General features: G+C 46.8%; 1 protein-coding gene across 1 annotated transcript in view; it reads left to right on the top strand.

The window, feature by feature from the left end:
* gbe1b (glucan (1,4-alpha-), branching enzyme 1b) overlaps window positions 1-22,063 on the top strand; it is a 78,015-nt gene that overhangs the window by 49,457 nt on the left and 6,495 nt on the right. Inside the window, exons 14-15 of the mRNA XM_086163987.1 lie at window positions 1,247-1,377; window positions 17,741-17,858. Of these exons, the coding sequence (XP_086020113.1) occupies window positions 1,247-1,377; window positions 17,741-17,858 (249 nt within the window). The remainder of the gene's footprint in view (window positions 1-1,246; window positions 1,378-17,740; window positions 17,859-22,063) is intronic.

The raw sequence follows: 22,063 nt of genomic DNA, 5'->3' as shown, positions 1-22,063 counted from the left end.
AAAAGCTGCTATCTTTAGACTCGCTCCGGAACTCGCTGTTTTTGTTTTCCTTAAGTTTTCACAGAGGAAGAGGAGGAGTCGACTCATATTGAGAAAAAAAAGAAGAAAAAAAGACGGCTGTCAGACCTTTATCAGGAAACAACAGCCGATCTGAAACCCGTTTCATGTCTCATTGTGTTCCCAACAACGCTAATTGTAGCATTGTAGCGTTTTTGATTAGCTAAGCAGAGTCACCAACACCGTCCCCCTATGTAACCAGAAGCGACTTCGCTGGCGTCATGAACTTCGAGGCGAATCGTTCTCGCTCGATCAATCCCATGTTTTGATCGGATGCTAACAAAAGGAGCGATGCTAACAAGGTAGACGTTAATATGAAGATAACAGCGGCTCACCGGGAATCCATTCAGATTTGAGGGATGTGAAAGGTGACCAAACTGCCCGATAGCGGGATTCCCACGTCTCAACAACGATTGGCCAGTTATCACATCTAATTCCCCACAGGCAACGCCACGTTGGAATATCCGGCGTAGTGCGAAACAGGCTAAAAGCGTTATTTATTTATTAATCGCAGCTCGCCTCCGGCTCCAGGCACCCCGGGGTCGCGCCCGAGATGAGATCAAGTGAGGTTCCCCGCCGTCTCCCAACCTCAGAACGCCACAGTCGCTCCCTACTTGTGCAGAATCAGCTTTAATTAACTGGTAATATTCCAACATTGCGGCTGCCAGAAAATGGATTCATTAATAGGCGCTGACAAGAACTGACTTTCTGAATTATGACTCCGCTGTCCTGCAATAAAGATTCACGGTCGAGGATGAAGAGCGAAGGCGGCGAGCGTTCGGTGGCCCGGGGGGGGGGATACAAATGGGGATTTAAATGCGACTCGGTGTTTGGATACAGACAAGACGCTCTCTTCTTGATGTCACGGCGAGGGTCACGCGTTCATTCATCAATTCATTCGTTATCTGTAACCGTTTATTCATCTCGCAGGAGGGGCTGGAGCCTATCCCGGCTGTCATTGGGCGGGAGGCGCCAGCCAATCGCAGGGCCTCGTATAGAGACGTTCACGCCACCCCTGGAGCAAGGCACTAAAAATAGGGCGTTTGTGCGACATTGATAATCTCGGCTAATGACACATTACTGGCGGCGCACCTCCGCCGCTCTCTGCTGATGCAGTGGAAGGAACGGCATCGTCATTGCGATTCATACAGTATGCAACGTTTCTTTTCCTCCCTCCATCCCTCCGCAGGCCTTTATCAGCGCCAAGCACGAGACGGACAAGGTCATCGTGTTCGACAGGGCAAACGTGCTCTTCATCTTCAACTTCCACCCCAGTACTAGCTTCCAGGGCTACAAGGTAGCAGTGGAAGCGCCCGGAAAGTATCCTTTTTTTTTGCTATATTACTGCAGGGCGTCACTCTGAAACCTTTTTCACCGACCGGTCGCTACAGCTCGGTCTCATCGCTGAAGCTCCTTCTACCCAAAACAAAAATGGCGGGTTTTCAAGCGTGTGATCGATCCAGTAAATAGTATTAGCATTTGTAGCGGTCGTATTTCTGCAAGCATGAATGATCCGGTGTTGCTGAGGCTTTTCTGAAAGGACCCCATCAATGCGAACTCCGGGAAAAAATTGAGATCCGGAAAAGCTGGACGCCGCATTTTCATCAAGTGTCACTCAAACAGCAGTTAATTGTAGATCTCGGCAGGGGGTGGGAGGGTGGGGGGGGGGCTCGCCGCCCAGCGCCTCGCTTTTGTTCGCCGCTGTGTAATTATTTCCTGACAGTTTATCAATCAATGGGACTTTTATTTCCGTGCCTCCGCCCCGCGCCACCACCTGATCGGGCGCTAGTTCAGGTGCTGCGAGGAGGGAACCTTTGATTCGGTATCAGAACCGCGGGATGTCGGCATTGAGCGCCGCTGGCGTTTGTGGCGTGACCGAGTGGACAAAACTGAGTTTTGAGTGATGGAGGTGTTGCTAATATCGCTAACATCTCTTTCCACTACAGGGGGCCGGTGTGTACTGGCCATGTTTGGAGACGGCAGAGTTAAATATCCAGCGGGGGAACCGGATGTTAGCATGTAAGCTAGAGTACTGTCAAGTAAGCCGCTATGTTTGGAGATGGCCAAAACTGCATATCTCGCAAGTGGAGCAGATGTTACCGTGTTAGCAACTGTGCTGTCACCTGAGTGGCGAACACAGATATTGACAGTCCTATCAGAGCTTTGCTAATACCACTAGCGCACACCGTTTGCTGAGGATTGATTGGGTTGGTATGATGTGCTGTTCTACTAATTTTATCAGACAGTTGCTAACATCTTAACATCCGCTCCCCTAGCTGGATATTTAGTTTGACAGCCTCCCCACCTTGTTGTGGACTCGACAGTACAGTTGCCAACATGCTAATATTTGCGCCACATGCTGGAAACTTAGCATCGTCCATAACCTTGGTGATGACATGAGAGTACAGTAGCTTACATGAAAACATTCTGTATCCCCTGTTGGATATTTTGCTAGGACTATGTCCAAACATGGAATCGGACTTGACAGAATAGTTGCTAACATACTAAATCCACTCCCTCTGCTGGATATTTACTTCAGTGACCTCCAAACATGGTGTAGGAGTAGACAGTAGAGTTGCTAGCATGATAACATCACCTCCCCCAACTGAATTTTTAGTTCAGCCATCTGCTAACATGGTGACAGACTGGACAGTATATTCGCTAACATGAAAATATCTGCTTTCCCTGATAGATATTTCATTAGGGTCGTCTCCAAATGTGGCAGCGGACTTGACTGTGTAGCTGCTAACATGCTAACATCCACTCCTCTTGCTGGATAATTGGTTTAGGGGTACAACATGGCTGTGGACTAGACGGTATAGTTGCTACCACGCTAACATCAGCCTCCTCTGCTGGATATTTTGTCCGGGCCGCCACCAAACATGACGGCATATTTGACAGTAGAAACGACATCGGGGTTTGTAGCTACTCGGGCGATGCTGCTAAAAGCGGACACGCTCCCCGCTGTGGATGCCGCAGAACCAGGTGTGTGGACGCCGGAACCACGCTAACATTCGTCAGTCCTTATTAAAGCAAATGTGACTTATAAAGAGCAGGAACTGGAATCGCGAAGTCCTCCTCAGAGGACTCGCGTTCCCCTTTATTCTTATTTATTTTTTGATGTGGACTCCGGCGCTCGTCGTCGAAACGGAAAGGAGTCGCGCTCGCTTACGCCGTCGCCGTTGTTTTGTCATTAGGGAGAAATAATAGCCGAGCCCAGCGATGCTGAAGGCGCCGTCTTAAGTGTCAGCAGCGGTGTGTCGTCCAAGCCAGCGGCACAGAGGAATTTAATGAGGCCCAGAGTTGTGATTACAGCAGGCATAATGATCAGGGATGTGGTAGTGGGGAGCAGAAAACTGACAGATTTGTATTTATTATAAAGGACAGCCCTCTCTTCTGGGACCCCGGGTAGCTGGTAGCAGCGGTTCCCGTTTTTTCCGCCATGACTGAAATAATAACCCCGAGTCCAAATCAGACGGCGTTTGTTCGTTGTCATTTGGGCTCAAATCTGGCTCGAAACGAACGATCCCGTCTCAGATAAATCGCATCACGGCGGGCTGACAGTCAGCTCTTCCCCTCCGCCTCCAGGAAGTTGCCACGAAGAAGTAACGATGAGATGAAACCGGAATCCAAGGAGTGGAGGTTTTAGTGGAGATTAGCATAACTTTAGCATAACTAATAATAATAATTAGCATAACCTTTTTTTTAGTGGAGATTAGCATAATTCATAACCAGTTACTAGCATAACTGGTTCTAGCATAACTAGAACAAAACAATTCATTCATTTATTATCTATAGCGCTTATCCTGCAGTCGGGGGTGGAGCCTTTCCTAGCCGTCATTGGACAAAGGGGCTCATCCCGGACCGGTCGCAAGGACGCATACAGTATAAACCTGCAAATTTCACGTCGCCAAAAAACCCCACCAATTTATATGTCACATAGAGACGCTCACCCTCTCATTTGCGCGTCATAGAGACAAAAAAACATTCACTCTTTCATTAACGGTCATAGAGACAGACAACTATTCATTCTAAACCCCCCCCAAAGGTGGGTAGTCGAGCTGGACGGGTCTTAGAAGAAATCGATGGAACATCATTTCAATCGGGAATAACTAGCGCGAGCCGAAAGGTGGAAGCTGTGAAGGTTTGATTATTAAAAACATGGTTGTGCGTTATTTGGACGCTTGTCGGACGGGCGCCTAATTGCGCCTTCCTCGCGTTCCCGGATCCTTTGATCGGGCGAAAAGCGTCCGCCTCGCTAATGGCCAACCGGCGCTGCTTTTCCTTCGGGTTAATTTTCGTCGAAGGTGGAATCTCTTCCTCCCCGTTACGGAGGGGCCTTCAGAGGCGGGCGGGCCGAGAGGAAAACGCGAATAACTGCGAGGGCAAAGCTGCGGCTGTCATTAGACGTGGCGGCGGGGAACACATAAAGGCGAGCGCGAGGTAGGTGAACGCGCCCTGCGTGAGCGGCGATGTAGATCCTCCGATGGGAGTGTGTGCGGAGGATCCAATTAGGCGGGAAGACAGATGAAAGTGCCACTCAGAGGCAGCAGAGGTAAACAAGACCAGCTCAAAGAGTCCAAAAGTGCTTTTTCATTACATTCAACTGTCACACACTTAAAGTCCCCTCTGCCGGCATGAGGGTCAGGGGTCACCTCCGTTGTATCTGAGAATAATAGCCAGATGAGACTAACCGTGCGGCGCAGCCCGGAAAATTGATTCGATTGGGTCGTGCATCCTCTTCGGCCAGGATGGCAGGCGCTGTATTATTTCCGCGGGTGTCCTCCGCCGCCATTAAGTTCCCTTTTGTTGCCGCTTCTCACGTGCCGGATGTCATCGCCGTCGGTGATTAGTTGGTTTCTCCGTTCTGCTTATTTTTTTTCCGAGCCGGCGTAATTATTCCACAACAAGAAACGCGCGGCGCGTGTTTGAAGAATTAATCCGCCGTCTTTATTAAGTGCGCAATAAACCCCCGGCTGATGTTCCGATACCGATGTAACGCGAGTCAGCTGGAATGCGGACCGGTTGATTTACGGTCAAGGATGCTTAGGAGGTCATCGAGTAAATGATCATGAGTTGACACTCCAGGAAATAGGACGATCCGTGAAGATCGTTGAGGTGATTGCGCGGATTTCTAGCTTGCCTGAGTGGCAGAAAGCTAATGTTATGCTAACGATATCCAAAGTCAATAACCGTGCGTACAGATGCCAAGGGTTATCAGCTTGCAGTTTGTGCACCGGTTCCGTCCCTGTTCCCGGATGACTCCGGCACCTCGGCCGTCGGATCGGTCGATGTCGACGTCCGTACGGCCTCGAATGTCTCGCGTCAGCCATTAAAGTTCCCACGCCGTCCAAGCGGGTCAAATCAGATGTGTCACCGTTGTCAGCGGACTGTAGCTCTTAACAAGCTGAGGACTTTATAGGAAAAGGGAAGAGGCTTTGTTTCCCCGCCGTTCAAGGGTTTTCGTCGCATTAACTTGGAGCGGCGAGCGGCCGGCTCGCCAAGGCTAATTAGCGGGCGTCCATTTATGAGTGTCCACCCGGCCCAGGGTTGTCGTGATAAGTAATTGTTGTGATTTCGCCGACTAAATGCCAGGTGTCTCGGAGTTTCTCTGGGTAAACATCCCGGCGGGCGTACAGTCATCGTCATCCCGCGGCTCTGCGGACTCTTCGGGACACGAAGCTGGCTGCTCCTCCTGCAGAAGGAGCAGATGTGGAGCATTTGGAATCCCTAAACGCCTCGCCTGTCGGAATAATTCATACAAAATAATTCAGATGAGGGTGCCTGAAAAGGAACCGTGAACGTTTTTGCTGGTCGCACAGTCTACGCTAAAGAGATACGCTTTTAGCATGGCTAACAAAGGTATTAGCCTTGAGCGCCCAGTCATCCAAGGACAGCGAACGCCTCGCCGTCCACCAGACGATACCAAGGGAACATGCAGCAGTGGAGAGTTCGGCTGGAGTTTAGCCTCCAGGCTAACACCCTCTGCCTTTAGCATGCTAACACCGTCGTGGACTCGCTGCTGCACAGGTGATTCTAACGGCAGCTTTTAACGTAGCGGCGCTCCTGCTCATCAGTCACAACAAAACATACATGAGTTAGATGCGCTTCAAGAGGCATGACCGGTCACTGGCAAGGAGGCTCTCGTTCGGTCCTCGATCCTGATCAGAAGGAAGAGCTCCTTGTGTTTTTCTAAATGGTCTCAGACATCTTGACATAGAGAAGCTGCAAAGCTCGCAGCTGTGAAACAGACACATAAAGCCAGAGTCTGGCACACAAAGCAGAAGGAAAGCAGAGCTTCCTCTCGGCTTCAGGCGTAAAAAGTAAGACAACATGTAACGCGTTGTTTGCGCCCTGAATCTTACAGAGTCCTCTGGCGCTCTTCGTAGCGTGGAGCGGCGGCGGCGACGGAATCCTCCAGTGGGTTGTCATCCATCGCTCATCTGAGAACTGTTGCTTTCTCGCTTCCGTCACAAGAAATGCCTTTCAAAAAACTCCAGTCTTAGTTTCTACTTCCTTGAGTTTGTTTATCTTGGGGGTAGGAATGAGGGGTGTGTTGGGGTCATCCGGGGCTCCTTTCACTGCTTCTGACAGGCAGCTAAAAAATTCCAGCGCTATTAGTGCTAATTGGATGTCGTCCCGATTCGCCACTGATGTCGGCGCACAGAGAGGGATCCCTCAGAAACCACCTTATCCATTTGCCACATATATATATATATATGTATATATATTAATTTTATGTATATATATATGTATATATGTATATAAAATACATCAAAAAATCTAAAAAAAAAATGAATATAATGTAATGAGAAGATAACACATACTGTATGAACACAACTGATGAACGGACATTGTAATTTGTTTGTTGCACCCTAATAGGCTGCCAAATACCGCATATATATATATATACATTTTTAATATTTAATTATCTAACTTTTTGTCTAATTTTACATATATACATGTATATATGTTAAATATATACATGTATATATGTGAAATTAGATGGCAAGTCTGTCAATATAGCTATATCTATCAATAGAATATATATATATAATATAATGTATATAATATAATATTATATATATATTGATATGTAATAGATATAATATATAATAGAAATAATATCATATAGATATATCATATATATATGTATATATCAGATAGATAGATAGATAGATAGATAGATAGATAGATAGATAGATAGATAGATAGATAGATCGATAGATCGATCGATCGATCGATCGATCGATCGATCATTTGATGCAACAAGCAGTACAGATGCATTGACCAGATTTTGAATGTGATGTTTTGCAGATGATAATGTGATTTATAGAGAAGGCAAGGAGGAGATGCTGGGTAAATCTAGAATGGTGCTGGTGTGCTCCCGGAGAGGGATGAAGGTTATCAAGACCGTGTGTGTGTGTGTGAGTGTGTGTGTGTGTGAGAACGTAATGCAGTGTAAATTAAACCCCAAGGTGTGAAAAGGCAATATAATTGGGAACTATTTACCATTTTCCCATTTATACATACGTACATACACACATACATACATGCACACATACACATATATCCATCCATCTTCTGCCACCTATCCTGCACTCAGGGTTGCGACATATATATATATACACAGTCATGGCCAAAAGTTTTGAGAATGATACAACCATCAAAACAGCTGGCAAACGCCTAAAAACCCTGAAGGAACAGACTTTGTGAAAGTGTCATTCTCAAAACTTTGGGCCACTGTATGTATGTATGTATGTATGTGTTTGTGTGTGTGTCTGTGTGTGTGTGTGCGTGAGTGTGCCTGCGTGCGTGTTTACAGTATAAATTGTCCATTAGCACAGCTAACTAGCTATCTTTATATATAAACACACACTTTCATATATATATATATATATATATATGAAACTGGGATTTTTTTTTGGATTAGAATAAACAAATTTGTTTGTTCCCACGGCTAACAAGCTATACTTTTGCCCAAGGCCGTTCGAATATATATGGACTGATGTATGTTGTCTTTGTTTTAGAGCTAATTGCCTTTAAGGGTCCCCTCTTTACATCATTTCCTGTGACTTTCTTTGGCTCGGTACCTCACGGGCTCGCTTCTTATTCCTCCGCGGCGGAAGAGCTCCTTCCACTTCCCCCCCTCGATGATGTAACTTCCACGGGCTGAGCGGAAAGCTGGGGGAAATAAAACCCGCCCCCCCGATGCTCACAAGGTTGCGCCACGCTGCCACTCAGTTCTTGTTAACTTTTCTTCCAAGTTCTATTTTTTTTTTTTTTTTTTTGCTTTTACAAAGGAGTAAAAAAAGGAAAAAGAAGAACGACAAGCCGACGGAGGAATCAAGCGGCGGCCTCGGAGTACAATGGCGGTCGCGGTCGGATTGTTGTCGAGTCATCAATGGCTCTTATCATCAAGCCTCCGATTGCTCTCCGCACTCCTCGCTCATTGGGCGAAATTGATTGTGTTCTTAAATCTTGCCCCGTCACTTGCAAAGCTGGCATTGATTACGGCGCCCGGCCGCGAGCCACCGTCGCGCGCCCGTCAGCGGCCGCTTACAAAGACATAATCACTCCACGCTTTCAACTGCCAGTTTGCGCCGCTCCTTGCAGAGAAGTTTCCCGGAGCCCGGAATTACTGTAACTATGCCTAATTATCAGCAGGCTTCACGCGCGCTCGCTCCACGTGCACATGGACGCAACCCGGACAAATTCTATCGCAAGTATTTCTGCCCGATTATGCCCGTCCTTTCCCGGCCGTGAGAAAGGTGACTTCTAATCTAGTCGGAAATTCAAATAATAATGGAAATTATTATGTGGCGTCACACATAAAGATGCACAGTCGGCGCTAAAAGCGGCGTCAGCGCTAATATGGGCACTCATTAGCGCAGCAGTAGTGTTGATTTTTTTCGCGTCGGTGCTTTTGTAATAGCTTAGCCCGTGCGTTGTGCAGCATCACACACACACACACACACACACACACACACACACACACCATCCATTTCTCCCAAGCACTTTTGAATCTCAATCAGTGCAGAGCGCTACAATTTGATGTAGCTGCAGCGAGCTAGCGCTTAGCATGTGGAGTGTCTGGGTTCTAGAAGGTCCGAAAAGGTCAACGCTTTTTTACCTGCGAACCCGTCTCGACGCAAATGTCACCCTGAAAACGGGCGCGCACCTTCACGCCCGCAGAAGCTCTTGAAATGAACCGCGGGTGAGCGCAGGATGAAACCGGTAATCCCTCTGATTGATCGAAGATTGTGTTTGCTCTCGCTGTAAAGGTCTTTATTGATTTAATTCATAAAGTCACATTGTAGCTTCTTCCTGTTTTGTTTTTTCATTATGAGCCCCTGCGAGAGTCTATTAGACGGCGTTCTCATTACGGAGGCTCTCTGACATAATTAGTTTGCTCTGTCAATAAGAAAACGGCGGCGGTGAGACGAGCGGAGGAGGAGGCGCAGCGCCGCCGTCCTCCACCTCAGCAGAAAACAATGCGCGGAGCAGCACTTCCTTCTAATCATCCGCTATCAAAGCGGACAAGCGGGCGGCGAAAACCGGAATTTCACCTCCGGGGGGCAGAGCGAGTCGGTGTTTGAGGGCGCCACTCGAGCGGCGGAGTGTCGCCCCCCGCGGGGAGATGAGGTGATTATTCAGCCAGACAATTATGGGCTGTTCGCTCCTCCGCTGTTTGTTCGTGCAACGCGGCTCCACCCGTCCCTCGGCCCCCCGAGACGTAAGCAAAACATGCTAAGCTACGCAGATGTTCACGGGTGTCGTGCTCGTGCACGCCCGCGGGAGGGAGGATTTACATTTCACCCGCGCTCACGTTGTTGTTGTCTACACTGCCACCTTTTTGTTTATTTAAAATCCGTCTTTTGATTGCAAAAAATAGCGTTTTTTGTGAACATACTGACAGCTATGAATAAGCAAGACATGAAGCTACAAGGGAAAAAACTGGTTTGCCCATAAAATGCAAGCAAACGCCAGAGCCTTCAAAACCAAGCTGGTGTTATTTTCAAAGCGAATGTCAGATGAGTCTGATATGGACCGTTTTAAAAATGCTTTTTTTTTATATATATATATATGTATTGTATCTTGTGGTAACTTGGCACGTCTCGGCCCCCGAGACGTAAGCAAAACATGCTAAGCTACGCAGATGTTCATGGGTGTCGTGCTCGTGCACACCCGCGGGAGGGAGGATTTACATTTCACCCGCGCTCATGTTGTTGTTGTCTACATCGCCATCTTTTTGTTTATTTAAAATCTGTCTTTTGATTGCAAAAAATAGCGTTTTTTGTGAACATACTGACAGCTATGAATAAGCAAGACATGAAGCTACAAGGGAAAAAACCGGTTTGCCCATGAAATGCAAGCAAACGCCAGAGCCTTCAAAACCAAGCTGGTGTTATTTTCAAAGCAAATGTCAGATGAGTCTGATATGCACCGTTTTAAAAATGTTTTTTTTTTTTTTTTTTTTTTTTTTATGTATTGTATCTTGTGGTAACCTGGCCCATCTGTCAAATTTTAAAAGTCAATGTGGCCCCTGAGCCAAAACGTTTGCCCGCCCCTGGTGTAAACATTATTATAAATATGATTATAGATATGAATATGAAAAGCGGCAGTGGAATAAGACGTTTGAGTGCAGCTCAAACAGTGCAGGTGCTCGGAAGAGTGCAATTTAAGGGGGCGGTCGACTTTACATGTGCAAGAAATATGTCATCTATATCAGTGGTCCAAAATTATGTCAGACCAAAATTAGACCTTTTTACCAAAGCAGACCGGGGGGGGGGCGTACTGTTTTTTATTGCAACTATAATAATAAACGCAAATCCACTGTGTGGATCTTCCTTTTCCCCTTCGAAAAGAAACTTTCCGTTGGACGGCTGTTTTTTTTTACTCATTTTGCAAGCTTACGGGTTACATTTTCGGCGCTCGAGTGACCGAAAAATACGATTTTTCAAAACAAAGATGGTTCAGACTCAGATAATAAATCCGACGGAAATAAATCAGTTAGGAACCACTGATCTATATGACGTGTGAACGGTTTTTATATCTCTTTAAAACAAGCGAATGACAGGGTGGCGTGTTGTACGACCCGACATGGCGTCAGAATGAAACCGAAAGTTTGTCTCTATATGACGTGTGAATAAAAGGGTGAACCCACTTCTCGCACAATATCAGTTAAGTGGAATAGATAATGAATGAATGAATAATTCTGAGGCTGTTTTGAATGAATGAATAATTCTGAGGCTGTTTTGAGGCAACTTGGATAAAAGGACGTCACAAATGGATGCTTCGGTGAGACGTGTAAATTGAATTTTCAGTTCATTCGAGCTAAAAGCGATAGAATTCCTCTCGTCATTTGATCCAATGGCTTCAAATATGTAAAAGGTCATCTTATGTTTCAGGAGGCGTCTCTGTTTGAGTCCAGCCAGGAGAGAAAATCACTTTATAGGCCCAGGTCATGTTTTATAAAGATCTGTTTGGTTTTTTTTTTTTTTTTTTTTTCCTTTTTTTTAATCCCCTATCATGAAAAGCAGCCGGCCGTCCGCGGAGCCAAACCGTGTCGGATCGCTCTTTTCATATTTCAAAAGGAGGGGATGTTAATAGACCCTCGGCGCCTCCGCGCTGACAAACCTCTCGTCTAATCAGGTGTGGGCAGTCCGGCTCTCGGCCCGGAGTGGGAGTCCGTGAAACCGTCTCCTATTCAAATGCATGTCAGATATATTCCGACGTCTCCGCCTCATTAGCAGGATTCCACTCCTAATAGTCTTGTTTTTACCGCCAGCGCTCTTGAAGCATCTCGGTGGCCTGGTTAGCTCCCTGCATGGCCGCCGGTGGGAAAGTGTCTGCGGTTCAATTCCAACTGGGGTGGTTGTGGAATTTTTTTTTTAGACGTTGCTTTAAGAAAGTTGGTCTTTGGATGTTTATTTGGAGGCCCCAGAAGGTCCGGGTCATGCTGAGCGCAGAAAAGTCTGGAGGAGGCGGATGGGTTGCTTATACATACAAAGGAGGTCAACGTCCTTTCGGAGATTTCGCTTCGAGGATTCAGGACTTTTATTGTCATTACACAGGGTGTAATGTAATTTCGTAATGTAATGAAATCAAAAACAGACAAAAAAGTCATTTAAAAAGCGGAACGCAACACAACAATACAGCCGTGGCAACGAGATATAAGACGGGAAAACATATAAGACCGAAAATATAAGAAAATATAAATAACAACTAGAAGAATAAATAGATAAATATGGAGAAAGAAAAAAGTAAAAAAGTGAAAAGTGGAAAAAAAACACATTTAAAGACAGTTGATTAAGCAACGGACAGGAAGTTTACATAATAACCGTAGTTTCACACAGAACAGTGAAGTTACAGTTACATTAAATATTTTCAGGGTGTATTCTCACCGGAAACTGTATGACAGGGTGAAGTGTTGAACGTGTGTGTTAGTGTGTGTGTGTGTGTGTGTGTGAGACATCCCTTTGTGTTGTCCAGTAAAAGTACGTGGTGTGAAACAAACCACAAAAGGAGATATTAAAATATAACAGCCTTGATTGCCGCTATCATAAAAGAACTCTGTTCTATGCAGTAACTAAACACAAGTAATCCAATCGCCGCCTCCTTCCGCCCGCGCTCAGATACTCCAGGGTTGTAAACACACCGCAGGTAAATTGTTCCGCCGTAAATTATTAGATCGCCGTGAGCCGTAAAGAATAATATTAATATTTGGATTTATATTTGTCCCGACACGTGGCAACAAAACGGGAGTTCTGGAGGCGGCGGATGATTTGCAGGCCTGTAGGGGTGAGAGAAGAGTGTGTGTGTGTGTGTGTGTGTTTGTGTGTGTGTGTGTGTGTGTGTGTGTGTGTGTGTCGGATGCAGCGAGTTGGATGGAGGAAATGAGACGGCAAATCATTGTGTTTAATACTCACCCTCTGAGATGTTTTCTAATATACACCGTCTGGGCAGAAGCGATAAGATCTCCTCCGTCCGCCGCCTCGGTGACCCGGAGATCGCTGAGTGGTTTTCGGCGCCCGGGCATCGGTCTCCTTGGCGGCGGCGGCGGCGGCGGCGGTGGTGGGGAGGACAGGGAGGGATAGCGGCATTCATCATGACATCTTTATGATGGGGATCCGTGCGGAGCCCGGACTCCCTTTTATTAACCCGACCCGATGTCTTAATGGGGAAGATGCCGGAGGTCACGGGCGCGGCCCTCCTGTCCCTCCCGCCCCCGATGGCGGCGGCGGTACGCGGGAGCGCGGCCCGCCAGCAGCGGCTTAATTAGCTTAATATATAATAAATCAAGCAAATCCAATTCTGTGATTCAACGGGTGAATGGAAGTGGGCCACAGCATTAATCTTAAATAACTGGAGTAAAGAGAGAAACCCATTCACAGCTAATAATATTAGCCTACTTTGTATGTGTGTGTGTGTGTGTGTGTGTGTGTGTCTTTAGTTTTGTAGTTACCGACTTTCTAAATGGGTGATAAAGTGCTGAGATCCAGCAGAATGTCACCTTCGGGCTTCCGTTGGTTTACATGTGACCTGAGACGCCGGGGATGGAAATGTAGGTCAGAGTGATTCAAGAATATTCATTCATCCATTCATTCATTCGTCAATACGGCAGGTTTTATTTCTGATTGGTCGATCACAGGGCCACATGTAAACATATAACTATTCACTTCTCATCTCCGGATGCTCTACAACAGAGGTGGGCAAACTTTTTGGTTCAGGGGCCATGTGACTTCTAAAATTTGACAGACGGCCCGGATCGGCACAAGATGCGATACATATAAAAAGAGAAAACGCATTAGTCGACACTACATATCAGACTCGTCTGACGTTTGCTTTGAAAATAAGCCTAACTTGGTTTTGAAGGCTCTGACGTTTGCGTGCATTTCATGCACAAACCAGTTTTTTCCTTGTAGTTTCACGTCCAGCTCATTCATGTGTGTCAGTACGTCCACAGAAAAGGCTACATCACAAAGCCAATCTGTGTCATTTAGAAAATTACATTACATTACATTACATTGCATTTGGCAGACGCTTTTATCCAAAGCGACTTACAATAGAGGACATATGGACTGCAAATACACTTGCAAATACACGATACACAGGAAATATACAGAACAGTAAGCTTGGGTTAGTGAGGGTTTTTTTTTTTTTTTGGACAGAGACACACAAACGTACACACACACACACACTGCATCGTCTAACTTGCTGCAAACCTGATCTGGGGCATCAGCGCAGTAAAAAGTCCTGAAAGAGAAATGTTTTTACCTGTTTCTTGAAGGTTGAGAGAGATGATGCTAGTCTTGTTGCTTCTGGGAGTTTGTTCCACCAGTGAGGTAGTAGAACTGAGAATCCTCAAGTAGCTCCAAAAATGAAATAATCTCCCGTTTGAGTTCCCACATTCATTGATCCAATCATTCACATCTAGTATGAATTCGGTAGCAATCTTTGGCGGGCCGGATTAAAAAGACCAACGGGCCGGATGTGGCCCGCGGGCCGTAGTTTGCCCGCCCCTGCTCTACAACCAGATGTTCTCCACCGGACGTATCCCTCCGCCCCAAAGCAATTTAATAACACGCTCTATTTCTTTCCCTGCGCGCTCAAAGCTCCGTTGCCCCTGACCGCGCACAGTTGCATCGCGGCTAGCTGGAGACGGCTAGCGCGTTTTAAGTTTCAGTCCCGCCGGTCGACGCTTCTAAGATCTGTCCAGATTGGGGAAGTTATTGATTTCAAAGTTGAGTAACAGTTGCAAGGCGATTGCAAGGGTGGTTGGCTGGTGACCCTCAAGTGAAGCTCCGCCTCTCGCCCTAGTGGCCGCTGCGATTGGTCCCGCCGCGACCCCGAGCGCAGGATGAACAGACGAATGGTCGGTTATTCAGGACGGATATCGGTCGTTATGAAAGCGGCGGCGTCCCCGCCCTGTCGTCGCTTCCGCTGAATATGACGCGGCGGCACCGCGTCTTCCTTAATTGCAATTTAGATCAATTCACGACAATTTCCCATCACAGAGTTGACAGCGAACGTAATTATTCCGCCGGGATTTATATCTGCCGAGAAGAAAAGCGGGCGGCGACGATGTATCTCGCGGACGTTGTCGCTCATCGCGAGGAGGGAGGGATTCGTGTTTCTTCCACGGCTGCTGTCCTTTTGTCTGCACGGCGGCAGGAAAATGATCAGCGATGTCATTCCATAAAACGGCCTATTTTGAGTAAAATTATCACCTAGAAGTAACACTAAGTCCAAAGTTTTCCTTTGTATTAGTGCAGAGGTGAACAGGTGAATTCTAAAAATTTTAATATGTAATGAACTCTTCCAGTAAAAAAAAAAAAAACATGACGAGTTAATATTAAAAATGAATATTAAAAAAGAACTGATGAAATGACACCCTAAATATATTGTTGAGTTAAAAGAGAAAATCATGTCACTGTGGGAAAATTTGCCACTAGAATTTATTAGAAAATTGATTGTTAGCATGTATAAGAGGAGGTTTAATGTCTACAAGGCTATTCTGGTTATTAAATCAATCTTTTTAATTTTGGGCTGTTTTTTCTTTGCTATCGTTTTTGTGGTTTTTATAGAAATAAGTATAGAAAAGATCGTTTTAACAATACCACTAGGTGTTTTTTCATCAAAAAATCATTTTGTTTTCAAATTTTGAAGCAAAAAATACACTGGAAAGATACTTTTTCATTCTTTCCTTGCCCTTTTTTTTTTAAAACCACTGTATAAAACCCCCAGATGCATGTGAGAAAAAACGTGCAGGCCGCACTAACACAAAGATTTGATATCAGGCGAAAAATATTGTTCCACGAGTCTGAGACCCCTGACATAGAGACATGCAAACATACACACATCATTTAAACATAGACATTCATTCGCTCATTCACATGTCATATTGAGATATACAACTATTTACAATTATATATTCAACTATTTTTCATTCTGGCCACGCAATTGTAACGTAACATTGTATTTCACCCTTTTGCAGTCTGTGCCTTATCTGAAGCCCCTCCCTCAAAAAAAAAAAAAAAAAATCCCGGACACACCCCTATCAAATAACACGGAATAAAGGTGAAAAGATTAGGTAAGAGAAAAATAGAGTTTAGAATGCAGGGTATTTAATCTGCAGTGGACAAACGATTAGTTTTTTGTTCAATTCAAAGAAAAGGCTGTTTGTCTCATCCGTCAAGAGATGAGACAAAGACATTATTCATTCATAATCTTATTAGTTATTTTCTGTTTTGTTTTGTCAAGATCCCAGAAATTCATTAATTTTTGGTTACAGGTGGCTTTCTGGAAAACAATAAATGTTTGCGTTTAGACGCCTCTTCAATCGTCACGATTTCGATTTCGTGATTTCGTCACGACGCCCCCTCGTCAAAGGAAAAGTTATTTGGCCCTTGCAGGAAAAAGTTTCGGGACCCCTGATATAGAGATATACACCCATTAACTCTCTCATTCACACGACATTTAGACATTCACTCGCTCATTCGCATGTCATATTGAGAAAAACAACTATTCACTCCTTCATTCACACATCATATAAGACACGTAACTACATATATAAACAAACACCCATTCACTCACTCATTCGCTTTATATAAAGACACAAACACTTGCCGTCATTCACACGTCATATAGACATACATTACATTTCAGTGACGAAAAGACAGCAGGCAGAACTAGAGGTCGCAGAGATGAAGATGTTGAGGTTCTCTTTGGGAGCGACCTGGATGGAGAGGATCAGGAATGAGTCGATCAGAGGAGCAGCACATGTTAGATGTTTTGGAGTAAAGGTCAGAGAAGCCAGACTGAGATGGTTGGGTCATGTACAGAGGAGGGATAGAGAATATATTGGTAGACGGATGCTGGAATTGGAGGTCTTGAGGAAGACCAAAGAGAAGATTTATAGACGTAGTGAGAGAAGATATAAAGGTAGTTGGTGTGAGAGAGGAGGATACAGAGAATAGGGTCAGATGGAGAAAGTTGATTGGCTGTGGCGACGCCTGAAGGAAAAGCTGAAAGAAGAAGGAGAAGCTAGACATACATTACATTTACATCACATAACAGTAATTACATTACAATACGACATACAAGAAGTGCAATTCAGTCGCCGAAGATCCGAAGTAGTCGGAATTCAGAAGTGACCACTCAAACAAACAGCCATCTCAGAACCATACATACATTAATTTAACCCCCTTTTTTTTCGGGGGGGGGGGGGCTAAGTGCGATTAGAAGGGTAGTGCTCAGTTAGGAGGTATGTTTTCAGCTCACGGCGAAAGATGGGCAGCGACCCCGCTGTTCTGACCTTTTTCAGGAGTTCGTTCCACTACCGAAAAGCCGAGACCGGTTCGATCTCTGAGCGACGGGGCGGACGGTCGCCCGGAGGCGGCAGATCGGAAGGGACGGGAAGGGACATGTGGCTGGACCATAACCTGGAGATAAGACGGGGCCGTCCCATTCACCGCCCGCCAGCCGAGCTCGCTATCAAGGACTTGAATTTGATATAACCATTCACTCGCTCATTTGCACGTCATAAAGAGACAAAAAACATTCACCCTATCAATCGCATCTTACGTCTCCAGTGGATCTAATGAACCCTTTTTGGAGTCTCCAATGCGCATGATGCTTCTTCCACGCTGCTGTTTGCTCCTTGACCGTCCCGCCTCAGATACAGAATCAAGCTGGACACGGACGCGGCTCAGTACGGAGGTCACGGACGGCTGGACCACAACACCGAGTTCTTCACCGAGCCGACGCCCTTCAACGGACGCAACCACAGCATGAAGGTACGCCTCTTCCAGCGCCGCAATCCACGTGTCGAGTACGCTCCAATTACCGGTCCAGGGACGTTATTCCGCAGCCGGGTCCGCAGAACGGCGTTTTCCAAAACCAGGTGTGACAGGTTCCACCATTAATCAAAACAGCGTTCTGAAGGGTTTAGCTCATTCGCGCCGCAGTGGGAAAAAAGAAAAAAAATGAAATAGACAAAATCAAGTAGTGCTTGAAAAATGTCAGCGTGAATACTAAATGCTTCTGAAGTACGGCGTTCCCACAATGCAACGCACACCTGCGATGGAGGGGGTGCTCGAATGATACCGAGGTTTGGATGAGACGCCAAACAAAAGTTTGGTGCAGAAACTTTAAACGGGCTTCTCGCCTCCGGGCAGTCAGAGCGCTAACTGGTTCCTACAAACGCAGTAGTACTCTTTAGGGTACTTTTTAGGGTGTCGCTCAGTGACCTTCTGGCATTGGAAGTTGCTCCACCGGAGGTCAAATAAATGGCGTTTGTGGTCGATCCAGGAAAAGGTGATCTCCGCAAGGTTCGTGTGACTGTGGCACCGAGGAGGTCCCAGGATCTTCTCAGGTCAGGGAGTGTGGAGTGTACATGTTCTCCCTTGCCTCCTCCTCCTGGCGACACACTTCCAGTTCAACTCTACTGGCTATTGGTGTTCAAGTACTTCATGGTACCTCCTAAATGTAGGCGTGGTCTTTGCTGTGACACGGTTGTGTCGGTAAGCGTACAAGCGGAGAGATGGTGGCGGACCTGGCGTTCCACCTGCAGCTTCTTGCTCCATGCAGAAGCAGCTAAGCTAACATGTAGCGCTCGCCCAAGTACTGCGCCTGGTGGACGCCCGAAAACAAGCTGCGCCAAAAAACTGGTGCGGAATAATGCCGTTTGTGTGGTGATTGACAGGTGACCCATCCAGGTTAAACCCCGCCCCCCCGTTCATCGCATCTGGGCGGCGTAGCGCCCTCGGGAGTAGCGTCCCGGATGGAGCAACAGCACCGATACACAGAAACCAAAACACAGCTTTCGTTTCTTTCACATTTCTGTGCTTGCGTGCGTGTCAAGGGGATTCAAGGAAGCAATCAACATAATTAAATTGAACCTAACGTCAAAACGAAGGAACGGCGACACCTCCGCCGGTTTCCTCTTCTTCTGTGTGTGTGTGTGTGTGTTATTTTTTTCTAAATGTTTCCTGTTATGAATCTAGGAAGGGGTTCAGTGTGAGGCGGCCTTTAAAAGCTGATTTAACAAGGTGTAAGTGCGTCATGAAAAGGAGGGAGGGGGTCCGTCCAGGAAGTGACCCGGTTCTGCGACAGCAGCCGCCCCCCCCCCCGGGAGACGACCGCCTCCAGCCCTCTGTGAAATTAATAACCGGCACTTTCCCCGCAAACAATGTAAACTGTTCACTTACCTCACTTTTTAAGGGCGCACGCACATCTCCCGCTTTCTCGGCGCCATCAAGTTCCAGGAGGACAAGAAAAAAAAAAAAAAGGCGTCCGAGATAATGAACCAGCGGGCCTCCATCGTGGAGAGTGCTTAAGGCTAATCGCGCATAATAGGGCAGTTCTTGAAATATAGAGGATTGCGCTTTTACGCGCTTTAAGGCGACGGCTCGCGTTCTCTGCCGTGAAACCGGCGAAAAGGTGAAGGTATCTACGCGTGAGGTCAGGGATGCTGCGGCTCGTCTGATTGCGGGGCTCGTAGATCTTCGGCTAATGAGTCCAATTAATGCGCGGAGGGCTGTCGTTTCTCGTGTTTACGGCTTCGAGGGATCGTTCACTCGTTCACTCCAACCTCTGTCTGTCAGTCGCCTTAATTATATTTCAACCCCCCGCCACCCCTCCTGCTGATGAAGAGCCCGAGACGCCGCTTGTGCTGTAAAGGTTAATCTAGAGAGCGTCGTTATTTAAACTGGTGTGCGCACTGCCCCCTTGTGGGCGGCGGCGGTACTGCGGGTGAAACCCACGGCAACTATCTCAGATCCTGAGCACGCCTGAAGTTTGGCCTTTTTCATCACACATGCATCAGCCCCTTTCACACTTGCAGTTCGTAAAACTTTTCCGGGAACCGGGTCGCTTCTTGTTGCATTCGGACAGCAGAGAAACCAGAAACCGTGAACCTCAGGTGCTGGAAACGTCTAAGCTCCTGCTCCAAAACAAGGTCCTTCGCACCTATTTGGCGCTTGGAAAAACTCAAAAGCCATACCCATTACCGGATACTTCTCGTGGACTGAGGAGCGCTATTTTTAAAACACGAAGGCTGTTTTCTCGCGACGAAATCGTTAGAAGCTGCAAGAAACGGAGTGATGAAGAGTTCGAAGCTCGTCTGGCCTCTTCACGCAGCGAAGCAGCGCAGAGAGAGGATTAAAAACACTTCAAGACCATCGGATAGTCCGGGGCTATTATTCCAACAATGCACTTGGCTCTGTGTTGTCAGTGTCTTCCTTTTGAGCGTGGCGCTTAAGCTCCACGTCCCTAGCATGGTTTCTTACTACCTGTGGGAATGCAAAGCTAAAGAGTCCCCCTGGAGGAGGCCAGTTCCTGGAACAGTTCTTGGATGTTCGAAAGCATTTTATTTTAATGCTATCATTATTCTCACACCCCTGCACCGCTGTGAAACCAACCACCGCCCGCCCACCCCTTGTGTTTTTTGTGCCGCGGCGGCGTGTGAATTAATGCGGCGTTTGCACAACAGTCAGTGGGCGTGACATGTCAACAGAACGGCGGCGGCGGCGGCGCCTGGAATGAGTCGTTCTTGGGCGTCCTTCGTCACGCACCGATGTCTTTGTTAACCGGCGCTACAGAGGCCGACCCTTTCGGTACCTTTCGGGGAAGCTAAAGTGTTCGCTAGCTGCGCCGAAGCGAGGTCATGCTATTAGCGAGCATAGAATTAGCTTCCTGACGGAAAGGATGGCGTCCTTGATCGACCTCGGAAGAAGTCCTTCACCTGTCCCGATCTCTCAGCATGGATGGCGAGGAAGGACGCAGGGTGTCGGTGCGTCGCCGCGGAGATCGCGCCACGGGGCTTTAGATTAGCATCAAGATCCGGCTTCTCCTCTTCCTCCTCTGCACACCTGCCTGGGTATGACAGGAATAATCAAACAAGAGGCTCGGCGTGGGCGCCACTCCGCGCCCACGCCATCCATGTTTTATTGAACAACGGTTGCTCTCAAAGTCTGGAGGTACTTCTTCCCTGCCGCCTCCCCACAGCAGCTCTCCAAACTCCCCGGGAGCAAAGTGCTGGTCGGCTCTTGGTCCTGAGAAGCAGCGCCGCTGAGGCTGAAGAGGCTTCCGAGATACGACGGACGGTCCGGACCGATGTGGAGAACATCCACGTGGCTGGTCTGCCGGCTGTCATTGGATGAGAGGCGGGGTTTAACCTGGAAGGGTCAGCTGTTAATCACGGGGCAACATCCAATCATTCACCCTGACACCTAAGGAGCCTGCACGTGTGAACGTGTGAACTGTTTTTGGACATTGGAAGGAAGATGGAGAGCGTGGAGAGAAAACTCAGGCAGAACTCGTGCAGGAGAACACAGAGACCATGGGGAACCCCAACAGAGAGCCAATGAGAACATGTCCAGAACCCAAACCCTGGGTCAAGAGCTCAGACCACTGCATCTCCATGCCCACCTTTATATTTATTTGCATCGTATCTATTTTATTTCATTTTGTTTTATTTTATTTTATTTTATTTTATTTTACATTATTTTATTTTATTTTATTTTATTTTGCTTTATTTTATTTTATTTTATTTTATTTTATTTAATTTTTTTCATTTCATTTTTTTTCTTCCAAGCTGCTGCCAGACACAGTCAGGCTTTGCTTTTCAACTCTTTATGTGAACAAATACAACTCGCAGAGTCTTTGACAAAGACACACACACATACACACACACACACACACACACACACACACACACACACACACACACCTGTAAGCATTCCTCATAGCCCTTACCGTTAGATTTTATGGTTGCTCGACACATCAATGCCTATTCATAAAACACTGTTTTTAAGCTGCCGGTAATCAGATCTCATTATTTTCTTAAGAACAAAGAAACACTTCTGTGTTAGAGATAGTGGCGAACTGACGTCCACTCCATAACCGCGGGCGCCGTCTGCTGCGATCGGTTCACAGAAGAATTGATGCGAAGAGACATTCAGCGGCGGCGAGAAACGACCGCGGGTCTTAGAATGCAGAA

Source organism: Fistularia commersonii, chromosome 18 (assembly GCF_037954325.1).
Source record: "Fistularia commersonii isolate RoL2024-O1a breed Wild chromosome 18, RoL_Fcom_v1.0, whole genome shotgun sequence".
In the NCBI taxonomy this organism is placed as follows: Eukaryota; Metazoa; Chordata; class Actinopteri; order Syngnathiformes; family Fistulariidae; genus Fistularia; species Fistularia commersonii.
The sequence above is the reverse complement of the archived record's forward strand: the minus strand, read 5'-3'. Positions and strand labels throughout refer to the sequence as shown.